Source organism: Rhinatrema bivittatum, chromosome 3, assembly GCF_901001135.1.
Source record: "Rhinatrema bivittatum chromosome 3, aRhiBiv1.1, whole genome shotgun sequence".
In the NCBI taxonomy this organism is placed as follows: Eukaryota; Metazoa; Chordata; class Amphibia; order Gymnophiona; family Rhinatrematidae; genus Rhinatrema; species Rhinatrema bivittatum.
The window spans coordinates 32,837,446-32,860,861 of record NC_042617.1 but is presented as its reverse complement, the minus strand read 5'-3'; the positions used below and the strand labels follow the sequence as shown (position 1 = coordinate 32,860,861).

The 23,416-nt window shown below is 45.4% G+C and overlaps 1 protein-coding gene across 3 annotated transcripts in view; it reads left to right on the top strand.

Annotated features, from left to right (window-relative positions):
- Positions 1 to 23,416, top strand: part of EPHX1 (epoxide hydrolase 1) — a 45,466-nt gene that overhangs the window by 5,695 nt on the left and 16,355 nt on the right. For all 3 annotated transcript variants that reach the window (XM_029593076.1, XM_029593078.1, XM_029593077.1), the window contains exon 2: positions 12,450 to 12,637. In XM_029593076.1, the coding sequence (XP_029448936.1) occupies positions 12,455 to 12,637 (183 nt within the window). In that variant the 5' untranslated portion in view covers positions 12,450 to 12,454. The remainder of the gene's footprint in view (positions 1 to 12,449; positions 12,638 to 23,416) is intronic.

Below are 23,416 nucleotides of genomic sequence, written 5' to 3'. Positions count from 1 at the left end.
GGAGTCAGACTGAGGGTTCATCAAGCCCAGCATCCTGTTTCCAACCGGGGCCAATCCAAGTTACAAGTACCTGGCGGCTGCAATGCTAGTAATAGTGTCTATTCCCTAAACCAAATTGATAGTAATTTCTGGACTTCTCATCCAGGAACTTATGCAAATCTTTTTATTAAACCCAGCTACACTAGCTGCCTTAACCACATCCTCTGGCAACAAATTCCAGAGCTTAATTGTGCATTGAGTGAAAACTTTTTTTTTTTCTCCTGACTTGTTTTAAATGAGCTACTTGCTAACGTCATGGAGCACCCCATAGTCCTATTATCTGAAAGAGTAAATAAGTGCTTCACATTTCCCCTTTACAGAACTTTATATCCCCTCCTCAGCCGTCTCTTCTCCAAGCTGACCAGCCCTAATCTCTTCAGCCTTTCCTCATAGGGAAGCCATTCCATCCCCTTTATCATTTTGGTCGCTCTTCTCTGTACCTTCTCCATCGCAACTATATCCTTTTTTGAGATGTGGCAACCAGAATTGCACACAGTACTTGAGCGATACAGAGGCATTATGACATTCTCCGTTTTATTGACATTCCCTTCCTAATAATTCCTAACATTTATTTTTTTTGACTGCCAAACTGACCTGAGTGAATTATTTGCAATGCCAGTTACTAGAGATGTGAATCGGAACTGAAATTGGATCCGATTCTGGTTCCGATTCACATCTCTACCAGTTACTTTGCTCAAATCATGACAATGATCTACCAACCACTACATCTCACAAGTTTGTCTATGCTGACTACCTTAGCGGTGCCACTCAAGTAGTGTCTTTTTTTTTTTTTTTTTTTTTTGCTGTCTGGACCAGCCCCTGAATGAAGATACAACAAATCTAGTAGACTATATTGCAAAGCACGGCGGTTCATGCCTAGCCCTGCTAAATCTTTATTCAGTATATTCGCCTTCATAATGCCAGTGTCAAACTAATTCTAACATCTGCATGGGTGGCCAGAGAAGGCATGATCCTTGTTCAAAATAGAGCGCCTCTAATTAGAACCCCGATCTTACTGAAACACCTAAAGGGCACAACAGCAAAGGTCAAATCCAAAAAGAACTTGCTGGATCACCAGGAAGATCAAACACTTCAGACCTTAGTTCTTTCTCTATCTGCAACAGAGCACATACACCCAGCAAAGTGCAACTATGCATAACCTAACTGGAACCTTTTGCAATGCTCTTCCTCCTGAATTCCTGTTCTTGAAAATCACTCTCCCCAAGCATCCATGATATTGGCTGCGCAACGGGTTGGGGGATTCAGGATCCAAGTCTCACCTTTTGTAAGTTGCTGTTTTAGAGGATACCTATAATTTGGAAAACTAGTAAAAGACCTAGGGGAAGGCTTGGGTAGACACTTGCAGCCCAAGATGCCAGGACTTCATGGCTTTCAGAAAGGTTAGATCAACTAAATATACACCCCCCCCCCCCCCCCCACACAGAATACCAAGAGTCCATCTCATCCCTTTTATAGAGCGAGAGAGACTAAGACTCATCTGCAGGGGCGAGTGCATGTCTCCCATCCTAATGATATTCAGCATCCCTTGTTACCACCATTAGGCAGGTGCCTGCAGCTTTTTTGCACAGAACAAACCCACATAATGCAATGAGGCCTAATTCTCAGTCAAAGGAAAGATGCCCCAAAAAGGACTGCTTCAGTCCCTAAAGCCTGTATGGTCTCTCTCTTCCCCCCCAGTCTTAGAGTACGAAGTGGGAGGCAATAAAAAATCACCTGGAAAGGTTGCAAAGCCTTCAAGCCATAGTCCCTGTCGTCGTCCCGTCCCCCGTCCCCCCCCCCCCCCCCCCCAGGAATAAGGGCCATTGTATTTCATGGTCCCAAAGGATGGGTCATTTCACTTAAATCTTGGGGAGGATCTGCATGTACCCCACTATCAGATGGAGATGCTTTGCTCTCAGGAAGGGCAAGTTTCTGTTGTCCCTGGACCTGGCAGAAGCACACTTTCACATCTCCGTTTGAAGTACTTAGCAGAATCTTCTTCGCTTCTGCACGAGGAGCAAGCGTTTCCAACTTCAAGCTCTCCTGCTCAGCCTGGTAACTGCGCCAAGGGCTCCCACTGCGGAAACGGGGCATAATGGTCCACACCTACCTAGATGGCTGGCTTATCAGGGACAAACCTTTCCGGGAAAGCCAGCAAGCCACAGACAGTGGTGAGCTTATGGAACATCTGGGATGGGTAGTGACCTCCTTACAGCAGCCTAAATCCTTCCCAGCCCCTCAGATTCCTAGGACCCCTTTTCAGTATGGTCACCCTAACTCCAGAGAGGGTATCGAAATTAATAGTGCAGGTACTTTTTTTTTTTTTTTTTTTTTTTTTTTGCTTCTGGGGCCAAAAAGCACCCAGGATCTGGGACTATCTCCATCTTTTAGGGCTGGTAACAGCCCCCTTAGATCCTAGTTCCAAGGGCCAGAGCATACATGTGTCCATTGCAGCAGTCCCTTCTGTTCCAATGGTGTCCCCCCTGAATCAAGAGATTTGAGTCTTGCCTTCTGTTTACTCTGGTGGGCAGAACACATCAACCCCAATAAAGGGCATAGACTCGGATCCTCTTCCTTTGGATCACCATAAATGCAGATGTCGGTACTGCTGGCTGGGGAGCCATTGTCTAGGTCCGATTAGTCAGAGGAAACCTAGTCCATGAACTCCATTTCTTGGTAAGGTGGTGAGAATATTATCGAACAATACCAGCAGAGTAGTGCAGGTGAACAAGTAAGGGGGCAACTACAGCCACCTCTGCAGTAGAAGCAGGCTTGCTCCTCAGATGAGCAGAGCAGAACATTTATCTGCTGTTGCATTCCACATCACAGGACTTGAGCATGTCCAAGCCAATTTTCTAAGCAGAAATGGGATAGATCCCAAGGAATGGCAACTTGATCAAGAAGCTTTAAGGGATTCTACAGGTATGGATTATTGCATCACAAGTTAAGGTAAAGGGAGCAGAACACTTCTACCTTTTTTAGAGGTAGATAATGAGATTTTATTGTAGCATCATAAAAACACAATGTTTTATACATGGTAGACATCATTTTTACACTTCTGGTTTTAACAGAGCAAATTACTCGTCACAAAGATTATGGATTCCTATATTTAACTTGGTTAACTTGCACTTGTCAAATGCAGTGCTAATAATCCGAAATGATGAAAATCAACCACTTGCACTCTCCCGTGTGAATTTCATTAATGAAATTCCATGTCATAAACCAAATAGTACTTAAGGTTATTTGTTACCGGATACTATTGGCACCCTCCCTGTTAAAGTATGATCTTTCTTTGCTATATGTGCCCTATTGTAAACCGTTATGATGGTAAATAACTTAATGACGGTATAGAGAAAATTTTAAATAAAATAATTAAACTATCCCAACTTTAAAGTAGTAACTTAATCTGTTAATCTCACACTCCGCAGCAGCAGTCAGGTCTATCCTCTAAAGAATCGGGGGTCCCCTCTCAGCACAAAGGGCTGCCAGCTGATCCTCTGGCAAGCAAGGAAGAGTTAACCCTTGCTTGCCTCAGGACAGCAGACTCAGAATTTACAGACGCCTCTAAGTTTCCTAGTCTAGGACAAGGTGAAGATGGCTCAGCTTGCCGGGGTTTAGGCAAGGAAGATCAGCAAGTTCTCCACTATTAATGGAGCTGAGCTAGATGCTTAGGCTGAGCTTCATGAAAAGTCTTGGGTGCCAAGTTTTTGGTGGTTGAGTTTATTTGAATGGCAGCAAACAGGGTGGAACTATGCGGCTGTAATTTTTCTTTCCCCCCCCACTTCATACTCATGGAAAACTTCCTGGCAATAAACACTACCAAAACAGAACTACTCATCACACCGCAAAACAATTCTTCCCTCAACTCTACTCACATTTCACAAGCCAGCCCTCTCATGACACAGCAGGTACGCAGCCTCTGCATAATCATTGACAGCCATTTCTCTTTAAAAAAAAAATTCATATCTGCCACAGTTAAAAATGGATTCTTCAAACTACATACTCTAAAGAATTAAATCTCTCCTACACCCTAATGACTTCCGACAGTCCTACAAGCCACAATACTGTCAAAACTAGACTACTGCAACTCAATCCTCCTAGGACGGCCAAAAAATTCGCTACAACCGTTACAGATGCTACAAAACGCAGCTGCCCGCATACTCGCCAATGCACACCGCCATGAACACATTACGCCCGCACTACAATCCCTTCACTGGCTACCTGTAGCATCCAGGATATTGTACAAAGTACTTGCCCTCATTCACAAGTCCATCTATAACCAAGATATGCAATGGTTCTCTGATCATTTCACAAATCAAATAATAGACCAACAAGAACAATTCACCAAGCCAGACTTCCACTCTCAAGCATATCAAGCATTTTTCAACAAGCGAACGCTCATTTACGATTGCAGGAACCAACATTTGGAATAAAATGCCCTCTGACCTGCGCCCGGAGCCCTGCCATAAGTTTAAACAAAACCTGGCTATTCAAACAAGCTTACCCATAATAGGAAAATTCTTAATCTGAACTGCCAAACACTCCCTCCCCTCTCTGCTATCCATAATACCTCAACAATTACTCTCTCTGGCAACGCCTTTTAATTCATATTTGTGGTCCTTAAAATACTTTACCATTCTACAAATAGATTTCAATCTTCTACTCACCATACTACGCTTGTTGGAAAAATACCTAGTTATTTATAATTACCTTTTCTATAACTTCCCATGTTAGGCTTGCCTCAATTGTATTATGCTTTCTATCTTACATGTTTTGTTCCATGGTCATTAGATTGTAAAGCTTGTTGCTGAATTATTGTTTATTGTAAACCGAGGTGGTGATCATTACGTGCCGCGGTATATATAAAAATTTCTAAATTTAGAACCTGCTTTATATAGCTCTTAGATAAGCCCTGTGGAGTTTTGTTTGATTATTGGAAAATTAATAACTCTTAGATTCAGTGCTCTTGTGGTGTTTTCCAACATTTCAAACTTTTTATGAAACTCTCTCTCTCCTTCTGCTTTCACTTGATGACTCTGAATCTTTTCAACTCTTCCATATCACAGATTTTTCTTTGTTTCTATCATTTCAGAATTCTTTTTCAGTGAATTGTTTCCATCACCGCATCTGTTAAATTTACATTTGAGGTATCTAATTTAGCTATATAGTTCCAGAGTTTCCATTGTAATATTAACTGGTTTGAATGTCACGGTTCTAATAGTCGTAGACTTAGTAATTATTCCAACATCCTGCTGCTTGTTTAATCCTGATTTCTCTATCTTCGGCATACTTGGGGGTCAGATGAAAACTACCAATATCTCCCAGCTCAGATGTTTCAGTTGAAGCCTGACACACAGGCTCCACAGATATTAATTCTTTAGATTCACTCTGACCATCACCTCGTATCTCCAGACTACTCAAGCTTCTTAAGAACATAAGAAATTGCCATGCTGGGACAGACCAAGGGTCCATCAAGCCCAGCATCCTGTTTCCAACAGAGGCCAAGAACCTGGCAAGTACCCAAACACCAAGAAGATCCCATGCTACTGATGCAATTAATAGCAGTGACTATTCCCTAAGTATAATTGTTCTACTGAGTCTGGCACATGAGGCTGCCAGCCCTTTCTCTTGTAATTGCCCAGTAACTCTACTGACCACCTGATTAAAAACAACTTCAGAGCCAATCCCAACTTCAAATTCTTCCTGAAGGACTTTAACAGAGTGCTATAATCTTCCCATAGCTGGCCTAAAAGCTTTAAGCCCACCCTTCTCCAATCAATGGCGTCTCTATACAACAGTCAGTTGAATTACCCTGTACTGGAGTAAGGGCAGAGACTCTGCACTGGCCATCTTAATTTTTTTTTGCTCATAGCACTTCATATCTTCAAGGTATGAAGGATGGGGGGGGGGGGGGGGAATGGGACTAGTCCCACAGGCTTTCTTGGCACCTGGTATAGAGTCGGGCTGTAATAGCAGCATGGACAAATCTGCTGTACTTCAGGCAAATAGCAGGGGACCGTCGGGTCTCTGTGAAGCCACACCATGGTGTACATCAGGCCAGAAATCCCTGTAAGACATCCCCAGCCCCCTTGGGCCACCATAGTGTACACATTTTTATATGTGCAGGCTTCCCTTCCCAGATGAACTTATTCATGATCCCTTGCAGTACTGAGAAACCCCTCAGGCAAACATCAAGGAACATATTGGAACAAATACATGAGCTGAGGTAAAATATTCATTTTCAGGACATTAATCCTGCCAGTCCAAGAAAAGATGATCATTCCAGCTCTTGATCTTTCTTAATCTGGGCAACTATCGATGCATAATTAAGGAGATATGTCTGCCATCTTATGTGGTATCCATATTCCTAGATATTTAAAGGCAGAGAAACACCTCTATCTCTTCCATTGCCATAGGCCCTAAGGGAAATGCTTTTGGATTTAGAATGTCTGTCTGGTTATAAAACTATTCAATCTTCCATTCTGCTAGTATGGTCAGCAGTCTGGAGCCAGAGGACCTGGGGTTTCTCAAGAGAGGCCATCATCCGCGTATAAAGATATAACCTGTCTTGTGCCCTCCCCCTGAAAGTCCACCACCTTAGGGTCCTCTTATATATGCCAGGATTTCAAAGGTGAAGAGCAACGGCAAGAGGGGGCACCCCCTGCCTCGTACCCCTCACAATAGGGAAGGATTCGCAGCAAAACCCATTTGTAAATACCTTGGCACAGGGATGTGCATATAATACCAATCTCTAAACTCCACCGGGAGACCCACCCTCTCCAACACGTCAAAGAGAAGTCAACTGAAGGCGATCAAATGCTTTTTTTTTTGGCATCTTAACGCTACTACCATACCCTCTGTGTGTTTGCTTTGCCATAGCTGTAATGTTAAATAGTCTCCTCATGTTTGTAGTCTAAGCTTTTTTTTTTTTAATAAATCTGCTTGAATCATCCTTAACTAGCATAGACATTCCCAACTCTAGCTGGAGAATTTTTGCTAGAATCTTGGTATCAGAATTCAACTGAGTTAAGAACCCTATTCTGGCCCATCTCGACCCAGCTTTTGTAATACTACAAATACATCTTATAATATGGGGAGCATCTGGGTCACCCCTCAAGTAATCTTATACCACCTGGCTAACTCGAAGGGAAACTTTTTTTTTTTTTGTCTCTATGAACCATCTGGGCCTGGAGTTTTACCCTTGGGCAAACCCATGATGGTACTATATACTTCTCCCTCAGTAATTGGGGCCTTTAACCTACCCACTGTCTTTCGGTGAGCTGTGGGAACTCTATTCCCCCGCAGGTATTCATCTATCTTCGTCCCCGGTATTACTATACAAATTCTGATAGAACCCCCTCCTATGTACCATTAATGGCCTGCGAACAATATAACTTCTCCTGCGGGAGTTCTAATGCTGCCGATCCTATTTTGGAATTTTATTTTCTCAAGGGCTGTAGTCAGTAGTGCCCCTGTCTGTGTTTTTTTTTTTTTGTCTTTTTTTTTTCCAATGCCCTCTACTTGTAAATATCTGAGTTCATCCCTCACCCTCTGTAAAGAACCAAATACCCTGGGGGAGCACATAGCCTTATGCTTAGCCTCCAAGGCTTTAATCTTTCAAGGGATATTTTTTTTTCCCACTGCAGCCAGAGCATGTTCCTATGGGAGGCAAAATTAATAAACTCTGTTCTGAGGGGCAAGATCAAGTTTCCCACAGTATTACTGGCAGCTGCTCTGCTGTTTGTACCTCTGTAAACTCTTTGGTGTCCTTAATCATCTGACAGAACTCCTAGCAACGAGGGATTAAGGTGCCAGGCTTTAATGGGCGGGAGACCCTGGGAAGCCGAAGCAGCAACAAAACGGATGTGACTGGTAAGGATGTCCAACTATCCCAGGTTCGTGAGCACAGAAGCTATGCAGAGAAAAATCTGACTAAACAAAAAAAAATAAAAATGGCGCGTGGAACGTGTAATCCCTTCCTGTTGGGTACTGAGTCCACCAAGCATCCAACACCTCTAATCTGACCATCAAATCCTTGAGGCTTTGAGCAGCCGTATTCAGTACTGCACCCTGTCCTTTAGATCTGTCTCAGAGGATCAAGGCTGATGTTCCAATCTTCTCCCATCACCAAGGGAGAAGATGATGATTTTATAAGGGGCCCTCATTTGGCCCATACACACTTACCAATGTATAGCATGCCCCAGAGATTACGCAGTCTAGCATAACTGCCTTCATCTTTCAACTGCTTGTTTGCCTGCAGAGAAAGGCCTTGATGTATTAAAATGCACAGACCCCCTACTTTTGGTGTTTTTTATATGAAGAATATAATACTTGACCCGCCCATTCCCTCTGAACCTTGGCATGCTCTTTATCAGCCAGGTGTGAGTCTCCTGCAGTAGTGCAACATGCACATCTCGCTTCTTTAGCTAGTCTAATTTATGTTATTGGTGCTTAATGTGGTAATATTGATCTCTCTACCAGCCATAGCCATGGTTAAGTTGACGACAGTGTGCTGTGTTCCTGAACTGATAGAGGGATATACCACAGTTAGGATTTAACGCCCCCACCACCCCAACCATTAACACATAACCAACAAACTGCCCCAAACTCTTTTTTTCCTTCACAGCCCATCATGGCAAGAAAACCCCCTCTTCCCCCCCCCCCCCTTCTTAGGTTGACCGTATGCAAAGCACACCCATATCCTACATCTAAAATCTTCAAACATATCCCCACCCCCCCCCCTTCTCTGTGGTATGTTATCGCCAAGTTGACATATCAGACCTCATGGACCGTCTCTGGCCATATCTTCTGGGGGTAGCAATATTTCCTGAATCCTTGGGTTTAGCACAATGGGCTCTTGGTCTAAGCCACGTAAGTTTAAAAAAAAAATGGACCCCCGTTCATCCATAAAATCTCTCCATGCATTCCCCCTCACCCCACCATCATTCCTATGTAAATCAGCATCTAAGAACCCTCTTCCCTGGTATTATATAATAACAGTACCCCCGGTATCTAATCCTATCTCCAGTAGGGAGGTATTCTAAAGAAAAAGGATATAGAGATTTGCTGCTCAGCTCGTAGCCTGGGTTTTACAGTGGATTGATCGCCTTGTGCTCCGTCATGCCGCAGTCAGCGAGCCAGTGCACTCTGCCAGACTAGGCCATTCTGGAGAGTCTGTATTTGCCACGGATCTCCAGTTCGGGCTACCCCTATTGCTAGGGATGGATTGAGGATCAATCTACTGTAAACCCTTTTTCGGATTCCCTCAGCGGCAAAACACAGATGCAGGTGTTTGCCGCACAAGGTGACAAGGCGCCATTTTGTCTTCCAGCCTTCTCTAAGAACACCACTGCCGCCCCAGGAGTCTCAAACGCCCACCAGACATTATCTGTCCCCCACCAACAGTGTAGCGGGAGGAATTGGTGAATTTTTCATGCCGAAGGAAAGTTAAATGATGGTGCCCTCCAAGAATCTGTGCTGGGACCAGCCTGCTGTTGTGAATCTGGCAAATTAGATTATTCCAGGTAATAGAAACCAAATCTACTGGTGGTGAAGAGCTACAAAGTGATGTCACGAAACTGAGTGAATGGGGAAATTAGCAGAAGAATCGCAACGTAAGCCAGCACTCTTCCAGGGACTTATACGAACATCTCTCACCACATTCTCTGGCAACAAATTCCAGATTTTAATTATGCCTTGAATAAAAAAAAAAAAAAAAAAGTTCTCCTATTTGTCTTAAATGTATCAGCTAGTAACTTTATGGAATGTCCTCGAAAGAGTAAACCAATTTAACGTTTAATCATCCCCAGACATCCCTGTCACACCACATCTCCCAGTCCTCCAGGAGCTCTGCTCCAGCGACTTATCCTCCTCATGTCGTGAGGCCAAGTGGGGCTTGTATCAGACCTTGCTCATGCACTGCAGTGGGGTCTGTGAGCACGGGCTAACTTAGTCCTGCGTCCATTCACTTCAGTCGGGGGTGGGGAAGACATCACTGGAGAGGCGTTTCAGAGGTCTAGTAGGGGCTGTCCACACAGGTTCAGGGTGTGTTGGGGGTTTTTTATTTTTAGGTAGGGGAAGGGTATTGTGGCAACAGCCCCACGTGTGCCTTGGAGCAGTATTTTGGTGAAATCAGTCTGGCTATAAAGTGAAACGCGAGAACAAAGTGAAAGCATTTCTTCACAGAAAGGATGGTGGATGCATGGAATGGTCTCCCTGAGAAGAGAAAAAGCAGCAGAATTCAAGAGAGCCTGGGATAAAACAGAGGAGCTTCAGTTACAAAGGTGAGGGGAAAACCAGAGATCATCTAGAATCTGTGGCATTGTAACAGGAAGTAAACTGGGCAGACTAGATGAGCCTAAATGGGCCCGTTTCTGCTGTAATAGTCCCATCTAGTCTGTATACTGTCCCTGCCTCTGTCAGTGCTACAGGCCCTACTCCCGTTCTAGCATTTCCCAGTGCAAAGGATCTTCCATTTGCTTATCTAGGTCTTTTTAATCTTGAGGGTACGCCTGGCATCGCTGTCATCCAGAGTGGCGGCAGCAGTCTTCCATTTCTTCTTTGCCCAGCTTGAGCATAAGTGGACCACCATGAGAACAAAACACTTCTTATGCAGTTCTCGAAGAAGAAACTTTGCTGAAAGGCAGGCTCTGGTCCCGGCGAGAAGTGGAATCGTGGTAGGGCGTGTTGACATCTTATTTATTTTAGTATGGCACCAATAGAAGGTTGCTGTCATGCCTGTGCTTTTTTGAGTCTGCGTAGGTCCTTTTCCACTTTGAAAGAAAGCAAGAGGTGTTACACCTGGCTTCATAGCAGCAAAAGGTGAGACGACCATAACTCTGTGTACAGAACACGAGAACTATAATCCTGCTGCTTCGGGGCAGCAGAACTTTTTTTTTTATTTTAGTTTTTGCTAGAACTAGAGGAGATGCGGCGGGGTCTGTCTCGTGCTTGCCTCTCTGTTCCAGCACTTCCTGTATGTCTCCTAAGTCTGTGTGATTACAGCCTGGAGCTCCCATGCTTTCTGTACATGAAGATCACTCGGCGATCCTGCTGGCTTTCTTAGCAGCTGGATCTGCCACGGCATGCCCAGTCCCTGTATAACAGGAGTGTGCTGGGGCACCTCTCTGCTGGTTCCATTGTATTTCTTGTTTGGCTTTTTTTTTTTTTTTCTCATTCGTAGTACTTATATGTATTTTAAAACAGGATTAATCCTTCTGCTTTAGCGGTGGTTATGTCATAGGATCGCCAGTGGAGGTGGGTGGCAGGGTGTGCACTGTGGTGCTGCAAGTTCTAATTCTCAGCCAAAAGGCCAAGACTCGGACCCTACCGTTGGCGCTTCGCCCTGAGAAGCGCCAGATGGTGTGCACTTGCTGGATGCTGCTCTGCCTGTGCGTCCTGTAGGGAGTGGGAGCATCGCCGTGCTCTGGTGCCTGACTCTTGTGCGTGGCAGCCTTGTGCTACCTGTGCTCTGAAGGGCGACAGCAAAGCATGACGGCTCAGACTATTTAATATCGCTTTGCTTTTTATTAGGGCGGTTGGGAGCAGGTGTAGGAAAACTGGGCTCGTATGTACTGTTCCCTTTTAATCAAACTGGGGGAAAATCCAGTACCTTAAGACATATGGAGGGCCACCACTGGCCGTTGCCTCACCATTGTCGGACTCCTCTGATTTAGAGGAGAATGGGGTGATGCAGGAGATGGGTGGAGGGCAAAGACATCTGATTTTGTTCAGACTTGTGCTGTTGTGGGGACTTATCCTGCACAGGAGTACAGAAAAAAAAGTCATGCCGGTTAATGGTGTTTACCGTGCATGACATGAGGCAATGGCTTCAGCTAGTCCGACGTGCGAGCACTCGCACACAGGGCAGGAGGCACCCAGACAGCATAGGAAACTGTCTCCTAAACTCGCCACCGTAGGAGCTTTGCTTTGAGTGTGTATTTGGCATTGCGGCCCATCTGCAATGGCTTCCTTGCATGCCTTTTTATCCAGTACCTGATGCATCCCAAGAAGTCCTCTGTCACCTCGTACAGTCCCTGCTTGCGTTGCTCCTGAGGTGTTTAGCAGTAGATATTCCTGTTAGTTGTGAGCGCACTGTAGATGGTCCTTGAAATTGTAGTAATAGGGGGAGGAAGAATGCAGCATATTAAGCAGGAGGAGGATAACGTTTTATGCCCTTGAGCGCTGTTCATTTTTTAGGAAACCAGAGGTGCTGTTCAGGTCCAGCCCTGGAGGGGGAGGGAGTCCTGCGCTGCTGTTCCAGAGTTGGTTGGATACACTTTCGGGTTTGGGGTGAGGTGGTGTGCTGGTTTCCCGTAGCATGTTAGCCTCGTTTTAGCACATGTGAAGTCTGGCTGGGGGGCACGGCATCCTTCTCACCCCCATGGCCGCCTCCTTCTCTTCCCTTGCAGGCACCATGCTGCTGGAAGTGGCACTGGCCGTGCTCCTCGGGGCTGTCCTCTACATGTTCCTGTCCCAGGCGAAGGAGGAGACCCTGCCCATCGGAGACGGATGGTGGGGGGAAGGACAGAGGCTGGACTCCAAAGAAGACGAAACTGTTCGGCCATTTAAGGTGGAGACATCCGAAGAAGAGATAAACGTAAGGCGACGTGTCTGAATAAGTGTGCATGCCCTTTCAAACAAACAGAGACCTAAAGTGCTCTCTGACATTGTCTGTCTGAACAGCCCACAGCCACCCAGCCTTCTTTGAGATGTGAGACTTTATACCAGATAACGATATGAAATAATACATAACATTTAAGGGTTGCAATGGGTCTTATGCACAGAACAATCACACTTTTTTTTTTTTTTTTTTTTTTTTTTTTATTCTGTTACCAGATATTTGGTGCAATATTGGATCTAGTTGCTTTTTTTTTCCTGCTCATTGCCATTATATGTAAAGACTCCTATTAGTATCTTTTATTATCTTTTATTATTTATTATTTATTTATTATTTATTAATTATTATTTATTATTATTTATTATTATTTATTATCTCCTATTAGTATCTTTTCTATGTTTCTATATACAGACAACCAAAAAGGACTGAATTACATAGTCTGGGAAAACAAATAAGCATGGGTGTAGCTTGCTTATTGCGGCAGTTACTACCCCTAACTAATTAAGCTAAATATTTCACATAGATGCAGCTCCAACACTGCTCTCTGCATTAATGGTGGGGGTGGAAGGGAAATAAGAACCAAAAGGTTACTAAGAGCCAAGAGTAACAGATAAGTATGAGAAAAAAATGTGCAAGCTTGCTGGGCAGACTGGATGGGCTGTTTGGTCTTCTTCTGCCGTCATTTCTATGTTTCTGTGTTTTAAAGTTAGGGCCAGATTCATTCCAGATGTTCTCCTTAGGAACAGAACATCGGGCCCTGAGTAAGCCAGCTTTAAGGTGTCAACCAGCCCCTACTGGGGGGGGCAGTAAGCGCTGAGTAAGACAATAACTATACTGGGTCAGATCAAGGGTCCATTAAGCCCAGCATCCTGTTTCCAGGTTGCAAGGGCCCAAACATTAAATAGATCCCATACTACTAATGCTAGTAATAGCAATCTGTGCACTTCTCCTCCTGGAGCGTACACTAACCACATCCTCTGGCAACAAATTCCAGAGCTTGCTTGTGCGTTGAGTGAGAATTTTCTTTCTTTTTATTTTTTTGTTACATGCTAACTTCATGGAGTGCTCCCTAGTCTTATCTAAAAGAGTAAATAACTGATTCACATCTACCAGTTCTAGACCTCTCATGATTTTAAAGACCTCTATCATATCCCCCCTCAGCCGTCTCTTCTCCAAGCTGAACAGCCCTAACCTCTTCAGCCTTTCCTCATAGGGGGAACTGTTCCATCCCCTCCAACATTTTGGTCACCCTTCTCTATCTTCTCCAGTGCAACTAATTCCTTTTTTTTTTAATTCCCACAGCCAGTAAGAAATCTTTAGAGTTTAATTATAAGGTATGTTAATAGCAGTGCTTCCCAAACAGTGCAGAGTAAATGCCAGCTCAGCTTTTCTGAGCTGGTACACTTAAATGTCACCGCTTCTAATCTTGTGCACCAGTGTGTTTTTTGTTTTGTGTGCATAATATCTTCCTAATTGCTTAGTTGGCATTATTTTATTACAATAATCCAGTCTTATTAGCTCATGTAAGTCATGATTTCTCAGGACAAGCAGGATCGTATTCCTCACACACGGGTGACATCAGATGGAGCCCCAACACTGGAAACTGACACACTGAGCATGCCCTAAACCACACGTCCACGTGGGGTCCCTCCAGTCTTTTTCTGCAGAGCTATAGGCAGCATGGTGTGAGTGAGCTCATGTTGGCTGTTTGTTTGACCTTTGGGAAAACTTTAAATTTTTTTTTTTTGTCATGCTTAGCAAAGCTGGGTCCCTCTCAGTATTTACCTGTAGTGCTCCTAGTCAGGAATTTGGACACTTCTGGTAAGTTTCCTTTCACAGTCTATTTTCCCCCATGGTGGTGCTTCAGTGCCTGCTGGTGATTTGAAACCTCCCTCCATCAATTTTCATTTTTGCAGCTCTTTTTGATTTGTCCCATCGTGGCATCCAGTTTTCATTGATGCTCCTGGTGCCCAGGGACTCGTGTCCATTGCAGACCCTCACAAGATGTGTCCTCTGCCTAGGGGCATTGCATGACATCGGGGGTTGCCACTTATGCACACAGATGACACTGAAGGGACGTCTACATCTGGCTCGACAAGATGGAACAGCTCAGGCCTAAGACTGAGCCATCGGCATCAGTGGATCTTGGAGCCGCATCAGTGGGACCATCGGTTCCATTAGGGGTGCGGGATTCAGACCAGTCAATCTCCTCCAGGCCGAGGAATGTCTGGTATCTCAGCATCAGGGAAGGACCAGTCCAAGTATTGAAGAAAGTCAAAGAAGCATCCTCTGTCCCCATCTATGCAAGGTGCTGAGCACAGGGATGTAGTGGCTCATGTCACAATGCCCCTGAAGCTACCCTGTACCAAGGAGTGCCAGTCCTGTCAGTACTGGGGGGCTGTGACAGTCTCCCACCGTTCCTGATGCTGGTTACCAATCCATAGGAAAGACTAAGAGGTTAGGACTTTTCAGCTTGGAGAAGAGACGGCTGAGGGGGGATATGATAGAGGTGTTTAAGATCATGAGAGGTCTAGAACGGGTAGATGTGAATCTGTTATTTACTCTTCCGGATAGTAGAAAAACTAGGGGGAACTCCATGAAGTTAGCATGGGGCACATTTAAAACTAATCGGAGAAAGTTCTTTTTTACTCAACGCACAATTAAACTCTGGAATTTGTTGCCAGAGGATGTGGTTAGTGCAGTTTAAAAAAAAGGATTGGATAAGTTCTTGGAGGAGAAGTCCATTACCTGCTATTAAGTTCACTTAGAGAATAGCCACTGCCATTTGCAATGGTAACATGGAATAGACTTAGTTTTTGGGTACTTGCCAGGTTCTTATGGCCTGGATTGGCCACTGTTGGAAACAGGATGCTGGGCTTGATGGACCCTTGGCCTGACCCAGTATGGCATTTTCTTATGTCCAAAAATCTTGCCACACCTCCTTCCTCCCAGTCAGAGTTGGCATCTGCAATGTTCGAGGAGGAGCTTGAGCGCCAAGTCCAGTTGGCAGAGGAACAATCTGGCATTGGTTCTGTGGCACTGACAGCATGGAAGCTGGTACCGTCCATCCTGGAACCACTGCTGGAGAAGCTCACTGCACTAATTGGTGCCTGGTTGAGGCACTGATGCCTCCCACTTGCCACTTTTTTTTTTTTTTTTTTTTTATGGTGGCTGTTGCTGGTTCCTCTGAAGAGGAAGCGCCACCTAGTCTGACAGACGCCACTTCCTGTAGCCCCCTGTCCAGCTTTGCTGGTGACTTCTTGGCCTTCAACCAAAGGTGCATAGGGCCCCATCCCCTGTGGCTTACAGTGAGGATGAGGGTCTCCCCTCAGACCCTTCTCCAGAAGAACAGAAGACCCCACCTGAGGACTTACCCTCATAAACCCTGCGAAGGTTGATGGCAGAAACCATCCCATTTCCTTCCCCGAGGGAGGAGAATGCTGGAGCTCCTCCTGTTCATGGAGCTTCCTAAGGAGATTGAGGTGGTCCCAGTACACAAGATCCTTAAGGAGCTGCTGCTGAGGTCATGGGAACCACCCACTCACAGTGCCTTCCGTTAATAAGGCTGATGGGTTTACCTCATCCAGAAGGCTCCCAGATTTGATAAGACAGCTGCACCACCAGTTGGTGGTAGTCAAATCAGCTCTCAAAGCCGAGCAGTCTCTGACCCATTCGTCTGCACCCCCGGGGAAGGACCATAGAACAATGGACGCTCTTGAGAGGAAAGTCTCTTTCAAGGGGCCTTGCTTATTGCCTGCATCGCTGCCCATCACCTCTACATGAGCCAGTTCTTGCAAGACATCTGTAAGTAGGTGCAGGAGGTGGTTGAGCAGCTGCCTCTGTAGCAACAAGACACCCTCACATCGCTGGTGCACAAGGGTCTGGCGTGTGGAACGCTCGTGGTCTGTGCGACCTAAAATGTTTTCAAAAAGGCATAGAGAGTCTGAAGCAGGAATCTGTGCAGGCCTCAGATATCAGACCGGAGGTATATGAACGATTCACTCACGTACTGTGTACTAGGGAGAATCCCTTCAGAGAGGGGCAGGGACACCTTTAAAACCCTCCAACAAATCTCTGCCAGCACTATGGGACCCATCCTCCTCCGAGGCCAGTGAGAATGTGATGGTCTTTCGCCAGAGAAAGTACTATCCTCCGCCCTCTTGCTCCCATCATCACTCTCGGGGCTCCCGAGGCTATCCCACTATCCCAGGCAGCAGAGATCCCCCAAGCCCCAGCTGGTGCCTGTCAACTGCAGGGATGGGGTTTTGACTGGGTCATAGGAAGCCTATGCCAGTTGCCCATACCTGGGATGATGGACCCTCTGGGTAGGTTGCAGTTCTTCGCAAACCACTGGCCCAGTATAACCTCGGCCCAGTGGGCTTTGTTCATATGTCAAGGGTACCCTGCCAAATTGCCCTCCAAGCCTATTTGGGGGGCCAGTAACACATCAGGTGGTACTGTTAATGGAGCTGTTGTGCCTGTCCCACCAGGGCAAAGAGGGTGGGAATTCAACTCCTAGATACTTCCTGATTCCAAAGAGAACAGGAGGACTCCATCCCATCCTAGACCTAAAGCGCCTTGAACAAATTAAAGATGCTTTCCCTGGGCACCCTGATTCCCCTTGACTTCCCCCCCCCCCCCCCTTTAAAAAAAAAAAAAAAAAAAAAAGGGGGAATGCCTATGCTCCCTTGATCTAAAGGGCACATACTTCCTGTGACTGTGTCATATTTGCAGTGGGGAAAACAGCACTTCCAATACTGGATGTTGCCGTTCAGGCTAGCATCAGTTCCACGAGTCTTCACAAAATGCCTGGCCTTGGTGATGGTGGTGCACCTCTGCAGGCTGGAGGTGTTATGTTAGTCCCTTATCTGGACGATGGTCTGGTCAAGAACACCTCAGGTAGTTGCTAGGGTTCATCTACCCGAAGTCCCTTATTGGTCCAGCACCTCAACTGGACTGCATACAAGCCCTGCTAGACATGGCTAAGGCCTTCCTGCCTTGTCAAAGGACTCACTTCAACTATCGTGGCAGAGCCAGCAGGTGTTAGCCTGGCACATGTTGGGCCACAAGGCCACAGCTGTCCATGTCACTCTTGGCACGATTACACAGAGGCAGGTCACAGTGGTGCTGCCATGCAGAACTTCCAGGACTACATCGGTTATCCCATTTCTCCGAGACTCGTCCTGGTGGTAGATACTTTCAAATCTGGAACAGGGGATCTTTCTCAAACTCCTACCCAAATTGTCCTAACCATGAATGCGTCCACCCTGGGCTGGGTTGCTCATGTAGATGGGCTCAGCACCCAGGGGCTCTGGTCTGCCCAGGAAAGCTGTTACCAAATTTCCTGGAGCTCCGGGTGATCAGGCACATGCTATGGGCTTTCAGAGATCAACTGTCAGTCATCCTGCTCCAAACTGACAGCCAGGTAGCTATGTGGCAATTCAACGAGCAGGGAGGCACGTGTTCCTACCTCCTGTGTCGGGAAGTGGTCCGGATCTGGTCAAGGGCCCTGTCTTATGGGATGGTGCTCAGGGCCATGTGCCAGGTCAGAGAACTTGGTAGCGGACAAGCTGAGTCAAGCCTTCAGACCCCCACAAGTGGTCCCTGGACCGGGAGTTAGTGAATTGGATGTTATACATCTGCAGGAGCCTGGATATATATCTTATTGGGGCAAGGGTCTTCTATATGCATATTCTCTTGAAGCTTGACGAGGGCTATGATTCTCGTAGTCCTTTATTGGCCAGGGACAAATCTGCTTTCCACTCCTTTGGGAGTTGTCTGCCTGGGGACTTCTCCAGATCTCAACACAAGATTGGGGCTGGTTGTAATGTCCCAACCTCCAGGCCATGTCTCACAGCCTGGACGTTGAGAGGTTAATTCTGCAAGCACTCAATCTCTGAGAATGTCTCAGGTCCTGGTGGCTTCTAGACAGCCTTCCACTACAAAGTCATATGGACTGAAGTGGAGGAGGTTTTCTGTGTGGTGTGAGCAGAAGGCCCTAGATCAGTTCTCATCCACCATACAACTGCTTGATTTACCTTCTATGTCTGTCATAAGCTGGTTTAAAAACCAACTCCATTAGAGTTCATCTCAGTGCAATTGGTGCTTATAACCAAGGTGTAGATGGTATGCCCACCTCTTTACGGCCTATTGTATGATCCATGCCGGACCTGTGTCAATTGAAGCCTCCCCTAAGGCCTCCTGCTGTATCTTGGGACCTCAACATGGTGTTAGCTCAGCTAATGAAAGCTCCTTTTGAGCTGCTGCACACCTGTGACTTGAAATCTGACCTGGAAAGTCTGGCTTTTTTTTTTCTTTGTGGTGGAGCAGCATGTTGCTAGGGATTCATCCATGTATGAGGACTACCATTCTGCTTTTCCTCAAAGTTGCTTACCTGTAACAGGTGCTCTCGGAGGACGACAGGATATTAGTTCTCAAGAAACCCACCCTGCGCAGTTGGATTTCTCAGAATTATATAAATGAAAAATTAATGTTTCCTAGCGTGTAGCAGATGGACTCAGGACCAATGGGTATAGTGTACTCGAGTACACTATACCCATTGGTCCTGAGTCCATCTGTCTACACTAAGGAAAACGAAATTATCAGGTAAGTAATTTCTCCATTACAAGACTGGAGGAAGCCCGCATGGTTTAGGGTATGGTTAGTGTGCCAAGTCAGTCCTAGAGACGGACACAAGTTTTCTGTGTCTGAAGGGCTCAGTGTGTGAGGACCAACATCCTGCTGTCCTTGGAGCATATCTGTTATAGGTATGCAACTCTGATTTCTTGTAAATTGAGCCCAAAAAGCAAAAACTAAACTCAATTCTGACTCTTCACATGGGTTGGTGGGGGTGGTTTTTTTTTTGTTGTTTTTGTTTTTTTTGTTTTTTTTTAAAGCTTAACATCCTTTTTTAGCAGCTTTTGGATAGCTGTTTGATCCGTGCTGTAATTATCTTCCTTCACCACCAACAAACTAATCTGGTTAACCAAATACCTGCCAGTTGCTGCTTTGCATCTTAGAATCCATTGTCTGTAGTTTTAGAGCTGATCTTTCTGAGCTGGTGGTTCTCCAGAATCTTGGGGTCCTCAAACTTCCATGCCCTTATCTGCTTTCCAAAAAAAAATGCAAGACTCCAGTTTGTAGTATGCCTCTTTCAGACATAAGCCAGATTTTCTGTAAATTCTGGGAGCACAGTTCAGAAACAGTAAGTCCTCCTTCAGAGCTCTCGTGGCTTTTACCCCCTATCTTTATTACGGTACTACAGACTGCTGTGACTTCCTTTGGGGGGGGGGGGGGGGGAATCAGAATTACACATCCATGTTTACAGTGGATTAAACCCAGAGCTGATAGTCTATCCTCCATAAACAGAGGCAAGTGGTAATTCTGGTGCACTGAAGGATTTTAGCCCTTGTCCTGAGCGCAAGGATATTTATTTAGTAAATGGCCTGGTGTGTTTCCCTGCTCTTATTGGTAGGCTGGGACCAACCAGTGAAAAGATGTGCCTGAGCTTTCCTCAACAGATGGATCATGAACTATAAAGACTCCAGATTTTGGTGGAAACCAAAATGGCTACTAGAGCTCCGCACCACTTATTTCAGTCCAACGGAGCACATTGCATTAAAGCTACCCTACCATTGGCTGACACCTCACCTTGTGACTGCATGGTCCATGATGCTGACTCACTTGTCATTGTCTGCTGCTTCTATGCTTTTCCAGCCAGGAAGTTGAAAGTGAGTTACAGAATTGAGTTCAGATTGTTAGTACTATAAAAGCAACAGTAGGATGGGAGTTAACAGAGTGCAATGACTGTGGTGTGCTAGAGTTTGTTTTTTTTTTATTTTACCACCTGCTATTCAAATTGTTTGTTTGGTCAGAGAACGTTAACATCAAATTACACAGCATTTGATGGGTACAGTTTCTAATTGTGATTTAACCATGTAGTACATAGTTGAGAGTATCCTAGGCTTTTCTTAGTTATGTCAGACTGGAGACAAATCCCGTTGGTCTGAGTTGGAAGTAATTGTACGTGGTTAAGTGGTTGCACGGGGGTTTAGGATTAGCAGTTCAAATTCCAGGTATGCCCAGAGAGCTCTTTGAGAGTTGGAAGGTGGGTAGTGTAAGGGTTGAGGGGTTTCTGGGCATAAAGTTGACAGAGCATATGTCACTGAACAGTACTAAAAACTGCTTTAAATGACCAGGTTTGCACCAGTCTTCTGAAAGAAGCCCTAACATGGGGGTGGTAGGGTTGCACAGAGTTGTAACTGCTCCTGCAAAGGTGCCTTTTCTTCTTGTTCTGGGATGACTGTGCCTTAGTGGGGCTGGCACTACTAGGTAGGCTTGTGTTTGGGAGAGTATATGGGGTTGGAGCTCTGGGTGTCTTGAAGAGCAAAGGTTAGGAGTCTGAAGTTGGTATGGTAGAGCAGTGGTTCTCAACCTTTTTCCCATTGTGACCCACCTGACAGGCCACGCTCACATGTGTGACTCACGGCGGAAATAAATAGTAAAGATTTGGTAATTTTTTATTTAAAATGACAAGGAAAAGATACGTATTCTGTCTGAACAGAAATTGCATAAATAGTAAACATCCCACACCAAAACAGCACCAATTTCCAGCACTTAACAGTAACCACCTTACCTAAGAAAAGGCAACACTGAAACATTACACCAGGCCTTAAGACACCAATACACCTCCTATTAGGAAAACGGACCAAGCCAGGCTGCTATAGAGCCCTACACAGAAACTACACGCCAGCAGAAAACCTCACCTGAATCACATGTGCTGACCCTCACCTAACAAAGAATAAAGACCAAAACGCATAACTAGAAGCATGCAGACAAAAACTGAATTGGAAACAGCAACAAGCCAGAGTCTCTGTATGCAGTGCAACAAAGGGAAAAAAACATCACCCATCCTTATAAAACAAATCAAGAAATATAAAATCAGTAGCAGTAAAACCATACTAACAAAAAGAACAGATTATTCTGAAACAGCTGATGAGTGGAATATCCAATAATTAAACTCATAAAAAAATTCTAGATACCAATAAAATATTTCAAAATAGCAGACACAAAGACCAAGTAATGAAAAATAAGGATACAAAATTTTTTTCCTCTGCATGCCTGGGAACATTTGATATCCAGGTGTCCTGAGATTTGTTTTGAATTAGCAGGAGGAGAGGTGGTTTGCTTGGCACTTTCTCCTCTGTCACATACCAGCACACACTCTCACACTGGCTCTCAATTACACGCATGCTCTGTCACACATACGCATGCTTTTTCTCTCATTTTTATATAGGCTCTTAATTACACATTTACACACATGCTGTCTATCTTTTCAGGCTTACACACAGGCTTTCAATCACACATATAATGCTGTCTTTTTTTTTTTCTCACACGCAGACTCTCACATGCTTAGAAACATGCTCTTTCTCTCATTTACACACAGGCTCTCAATCACAAACTCACTCACATGCTCTCACCTACACCAGCTCTCAATCACACACACACACACACATGATCTCAATCATACACACTCTTTCACACAAACAGGTTTTCAATCACAAACTTACACATATAGGTTCCCAATCATAAACTTACATTCATGCTCTCAGACATACTCTTTCACATATACAGGCTCTCACTCATACACACATGCTTGCTTATTCACTCGCTCTCCCTCCCCAGAACTAGTGGCAGCAGCCTCCTTCATTTTCAGCCCTCGTGGAGAAAGGAGTCCCATCAGCCGCGGGGGTTGACGTTCTTTTTCATCTTTCTGCGCGCCTCTCTTCTGTTCTTCGGGCCAATGCTGACCACACTCGCATGGTCTCTTCTTCCCGTGCACGTACCCGCTGCTCACCACTTCCTCTTCCTGGGGGGGTGGGAAGAAGAGACCATGCCGGTGCCGCTGACTCCACCTGTTCCGCCCGGGCTGACAGCATTTTAAGCCCGGGCGGAGGAGGACTGGCAAGTGTGGCGACACACCGGTTGAGAACCACTGCGGTAGCGTGTAGGGAGACTGGGTAGGGTTTTGTGGTCTGTTTGCATTCATTATTAGGGTGGGTGGGCTGCAGTGTATCTGAATCTATTTGTAGGCAGTGGTTGAGAGTTGGGGTAGTGAAAGTTTCACTAAGGCTTGGACAGCGGTGACCAATGCATCCTCCTCCAAGAGGGGGTGGAGGTAGGCAGCTTTACTAACTGCTTGAATCTGAGACTTGATGGTTAATTGGAGTCCAGGTTGAAGGCCAGGCTTGGCACCTGAGTGCTTTTCCACCACGGGTCTCGAGGTGGCGGCTGGGTTCTTGCTTCCTGATCCATAGCATCTTTATTTATTTTTTTATTTAGACTGTTTTGTTTTTTTTGCCTTCACCAGCCTGCTATATTTTTGTCCAGGCAGCTGTGAGGATGGTGATGGCTGTGTCTAGACTTGCATTGGGTAGGATGGCTAGCTGGATGTTACCGGCATAGAAGTAGTAGTAGGGGGGTGAAATTTTTTTTTTTTTTTCCACAAACTTGAAGTCCTGTGAAGGATTTGTCTGGGCAAATTTTTAAGTTATCCTGATAAATCCCAAGGTTTGTTTCTGGCCTGCAGATGGGTAAAATTTAGCTGGATTATGAGGGAGGGTGGCCTGGGGCGAGGCCTAAATCCAGGTTGTGCTGAAATTCAGGGCTATCCAGATAAACTTACCTGGATCAAGTCCTAGTAGGGGAAACCATGGTCCTAAAGTTACCTGGGTATCTGCAGTGCAAGACTTGCCACAC